We start from the raw sequence: 5,000 nt of genomic DNA on the forward strand, positions 1-5,000 counted from the left end.
ATATGGCAAGTAGTTTGAAAAGACAAGATCTCCAGGCTGAGGACCTTTCAGGACACCTCACACCCAGCCATTCAGTAAGTGAAGCAAAGGAGAGGAAGTCCACCATATCTCCTTTCCTGATGTAGAATGAGAATAAACATGTATATTTTTGTAAGGAGAAGGGGTGATGGCTTAGGGGAGGAAAAGACATGAAAAAAGACCCATTCTTTGTTAGAGGTGACCATCATAACCATACTTGGATGGGATAACAAAAAAAAAAAAAAAAAAATCATTGTAGTAAATGTATATCTTAAAAAGATTAGGAAAAAATCAATGTTTATCTTGTCCTTTCACTAATGAAAAGTGCTGTTTTAAGTAAGATAACTACACTTGATTTTGAACATTTAAAACTTCATGGAACATGTTCATGTCCCCAAATATTGATTGTATTGATTTCAATCAAAATATAACAATATAGATAAATCAGTAACAAAGGGGAGAATGATTATTGGATAATTAATAACTTAGTATAAATTTGCAGTAAATTATTGTGATTATTTATCACTGTAATGTGCACCCACGATTATAGACAATAAGATTAAATTGAATTGAATAGATAAATCAGTAAATAGTAGAAGGAATAGATATAAGTAAGTGAAATCTATACATATAAAAGATAGATTGAAATATGTAAATAGAATAGATTGACAAACAGATAAATGAATAGATTACCATAATTAATGTTAATTGAATAGTTTGACCATTATTCTTTTTAGCACTTTTTTCTTTCATTTTTGCTCCATTCCTTTCCTTTCTTTCCTCCCCATGTGATGTATTGCCCATGAAGATAACACACACAATACATACCCTCATGAGGAATAGCATAAGAATTACCCCAAATAGATTGTCTTATCTCTCAGATATTCTCTCTTGTTTCTTTTCTTAGTGAACAGTATTATGAGTTTTTCTTTTAATCTTTTTTTTTTTTTTTTGCTCAAGGATACATAGATAAGTGAAAATGAGCTTAGAATATTGAAAGTTGCTACAAAAAAATGGCCATTACTAAGCTAAAGAATACACCGGCTATACCTCTTCATTTATTTCCTTGCTAATAGAAATATTTACTTTTACAATTATATTATCTGTTCATATTTTTTAAAAGGCTGAATCAAGCTTGTTATGTCTTGTTGCTAAATTTGATATGAATATTTTCAATTTCTACTGTGTTGTTTTGTTATTTCTTTAACTTGCAATAAGAAAATATCTGATTGCTTTTATATGCAATTTGACTATAAATGTCGTATTAAAGGAAAATTATTCAAAGAACATAAGAAAATAAAGGGATTCCAAGAAGCCATCAGGCACTCTTGTGGCACTCCCTCTATGAAACGTGCCCACCCATTATGTTCTCTAAGTTTCTTAGCGTGCTTGTGTGTGTGCGTGTATGTGTGTGTGTGTGTGTGTGTGTGTGTGTGTGTGTGTGTGTGTGTGTGTGTGTGTGTGTGTGTGTGTGTATTTACCTAGTTGTAGTTTTACAGGGCCTGGGCTTTATGCTTGTCTGGCCCCGTCTCCATGTCTACACTTATCCATTTTTACTTTAAAAGTATGCACACTCGTTGCAGACACTACTTCTTCATTTAAACTGTTCCATGTCTCAATACATCTTTGTGGGAAACTATATTTTTTAACATCTCTCAGACATCTTCCTTTTCTCAGCTTTTTACTATGCGATCTTGTGCTTTGAATGTCATATTCTTCTCTCAGGATCAGTTTCTCATTATCCACTTGGTCCAATCCATTGATCAATTTATAAACTTGTATCAGATCTCCTCTCTCTCTTCTTTGTTCCAGGGTTGGCAGATCCATAGCCTTTAGTCTCTCCTCATATGTCATCCCTTCAAATTCTGGAACCATTCTTGTAGCTATTTTTTGTAGCCTCTCCAATTTCCTTATGTGCTTCTTTTTATGAGGGGTCCACACTACTCCTGCATATTCCAATCTGGGTCTTATTATAGTACTTATCAATTTCTTCATCATTTCTTTGTCCGTATAGTGAAATACTAATCCAGTATTCCTTAGCAAATTATATGTCTCTCTGAAAATTCTATCAATATGGTTTACCGGTTGATTGTTTTCTTCCATCGTGTGTGTGTGTGTGTGTGTGTATTTGGCAGACAGTGCTTACCAAGAAAGGAAATTTGTCATCTTATCTAAAGGAAAATTATTATATTCCAAGTTTATTGGCATGCATTTACATGAGTGTGTGTGTTGCAGGAATGTGTATAGTGTGTGGCGGACAGTGCTGGATGAGACAGAGAAGCTGGGGAAGGCACGGCTGGCTGCAGTGGAGGTATTCCAACAAAACATATCTGAAGACGCCAAGGTGACACGGCAGAATAAGATTCACCTGGCCAAGAAGGTGAGAGAGAGAGAGAGAGAGAGAGAGAGTGTCAATATTTTTTATTGATATTTCTGAGTTAAGAATTTATTTTGTCAGTTTAATTTTTTTTTATAGATTTATGATTTTAGTATAGTGTATGTATGTGTTTTGGTGTTCTATTGATACCAACTGCAATTACAAGCAATGACAATGAATGTTATAAATAGTTTGTCTTGTGAGATATATTATGTATCATTGTATTTGGTTTCATAAGTAGCAGTAATTATGCTTTTTTGTACACCTCCTTAATTTATTAGCCCATTTCCACCATCACTCACTCACTCACTCATTTACTCTTCTACTCAACCTATTTGCCTATATATTCATAAATAAGTACATTAATTTTGTAATGGTAGTTGTACTCTGTCCTATTCTTCTTAAATAAACAACAGGCCCTTTTTTCCCAGCCTTCACCCATCCTGATTAATCAATACCTTAATGTTCTTTACATCATATATTTCCACATAATTGATTTCATATTTGCTTCTTCTTTTTTTATAATTTTCATAAATGTGCATAGAATATCATACTCTGATAGATTACTCTTCCTACTTTTTAGTTTATCATTATCATATTTTCAATGTTATCTATCTCCAGTTTTCAATAACTTTGTGTTAATTTGCTTCTCCATGATTTTTATACATGGTCTACCTTGCTGTATGTCATATTATTTCTGTATCTTTATTTCCCTTACACTGGTTCCCTTATCTTGATGTTATCTGGTCCTCTCATGATCTCATCTCTAAGTCTCTCCATCTCTTCATTACCTGGTTCCCTCATTCCCTATTCCTGTCATTTCTTATTTCACTTTGATATTCGTTTCCTCTTTGTCTCTCTCTCTTTGCCTCCTCAGTTTTTATTTATTATACTGTACATACTGTACTTTACTTTTTATCTACAGTAGCTACCTCTTACTCTATATATTCTCAGTTTTTATCTCATGCCTCTAGTTATCAATAGCTCATATATGAGTTTGTTTTATCAACAGTACTACTTCTTACCTTCTCTCTGCTCCTCATTGTTTATGTCTCACAGTCCTCTAGTTTTCAGTGATTCATGTGTCAGTTTGTACCTTGTTCTACCCAACTGTATCAAACTTTACCCATGGCTTTTCTTCCTCTCTCCACTACTCAGTTTTTATATCTTGCGTGCCTCCAAGGTTTGGTAACTTGCCAGTTTGTAACTTAGTACTGTGTGTCTCACTACAGTGTTTCTTATCATCTCTTCTACTCCTCAGTTTTCAAGCCTTATGAACTTTCCTGTTTTCATTTACTCATCAGCTTGTACTCTCATTTAGCCTGCTATATGTGCCACTTTCCTTTACACTCTCTCTACTCCACAGTTTTATGTCTTAAAACCCTTAATATTTTAGTGATTCATCAGTTTATACCTCTGTGCCACACTTTATCTTTCATACCTCTTATCCTCTATACTCCTCAGTTTCCATGACTGAAAAATCCTCCAGCTTTGAGAAACTAATTTATTCATATCTTAATCTGCAATACTTTGTCACTTTACATATATAGCCTTTCTAACCCACCTCTGTGTGTGTGTGTGTGTGTGTGTGTGTGTGTGTGTGTGTGTGTGTGTGTGTGTGTGTGTGTGTGTGTGTGTGTGTGTGGGAATCCCCAGTTCTCAGACCAGCTGAAGGTGGCACAAGGGGAGCTACAAACACAAGTGCAGGAACTTGAACGTGCCAAGAGGAACTACTATGAGGAGGAGCATGTGGCTCATGATGCAAGGGAGAAGGCCAGTGCTGCAGAAGAGAGGTGAGTACTCATATTTTGGCCAGTGTGTGTGTGTGTGTGTGTGTGTGTGTGTGTGTGTGTGTGTGAGAGAGAGAGAGAGAGAGAGAGAGAGAGAGAGAGAGAGAGAGAGAGAGAGAGAGAGAGAGAGAGAGAGAGAGAGAGAGAGAGAGAGAAGAAACCAGATGCCCATACACATATTATTATATTGGGTATTTTGCCTTGGGTGTAAGAAACAAAAGTTAGCTGAATAATTTCTCTCCTCGTCGCTGAGTTAATGGAGGAAGGAAACAGGAAAGGAGGATGACAGTGTGGTTAAAAATATGAAAGAAGTAAAAGTATTGGATTAGATAAGAGGGAGAATATTCATGGATGTAAAGAGAAAGGTAGACAGCAGAAAGAAAGAAAGAGAAAAAAAGGAGAAATTGTAAAGTTATAAAGAGCACTACTTACTTTATTCAAGCACAAATACATAGAGAGAGGTAGATAGTTAGACAAATATATTGATACATGACAGATGAATAGATACATAGAAAGCAGAGAGAGAGAGAGAGAGAGAGAGAGAGAGAGAGAGAATAACAATATTTATTGGTGTATTTGTATGTATGTATGTATGTATGTAAAACTCAGTTATACGCAAAATCTGACCTTCACTTTTATATTCTTACTACTATGAGTACTATTTACCTTATATATGTCCAATCCTCCCTATTGTGTGAGAGTGCAAATGTATGTGTGAACCAGTGTATGTGTGTGTTATTACTATAGTGGAGGCAGTGGGTGGGGCTTCACAAGTCATGTGGATGCCCCTGTCACTCAATAAATTAATGCCATCA

The 5,000-nt window shown here is 35.2% G+C and overlaps 1 protein-coding gene across 24 annotated transcripts in view; it reads left to right on the forward strand.

The window, feature by feature from the left end:
• Window positions 1-5,000, forward strand: part of LOC123518142 (protein nervous wreck-like) — a 164,839-nt gene that overhangs the window by 43,154 nt on the left and 116,685 nt on the right. For all 24 annotated transcript variants that reach the window (XM_045278812.1, XM_045278811.1, XM_045278820.1 and 21 more), the window contains exons 5-6: window positions 2,254-2,398; window positions 4,052-4,188. In XM_045278812.1, the coding sequence (XP_045134747.1) occupies window positions 2,254-2,398; window positions 4,052-4,188 (282 nt within the window). The remainder of the gene's footprint in view (window positions 1-2,253; window positions 2,399-4,051; window positions 4,189-5,000) is intronic.

This window comes from Portunus trituberculatus, chromosome 43 (assembly GCF_017591435.1).
Source record: "Portunus trituberculatus isolate SZX2019 chromosome 43, ASM1759143v1, whole genome shotgun sequence".
In the NCBI taxonomy this organism is placed as follows: Eukaryota; Metazoa; Arthropoda; class Malacostraca; order Decapoda; family Portunidae; genus Portunus; species Portunus trituberculatus.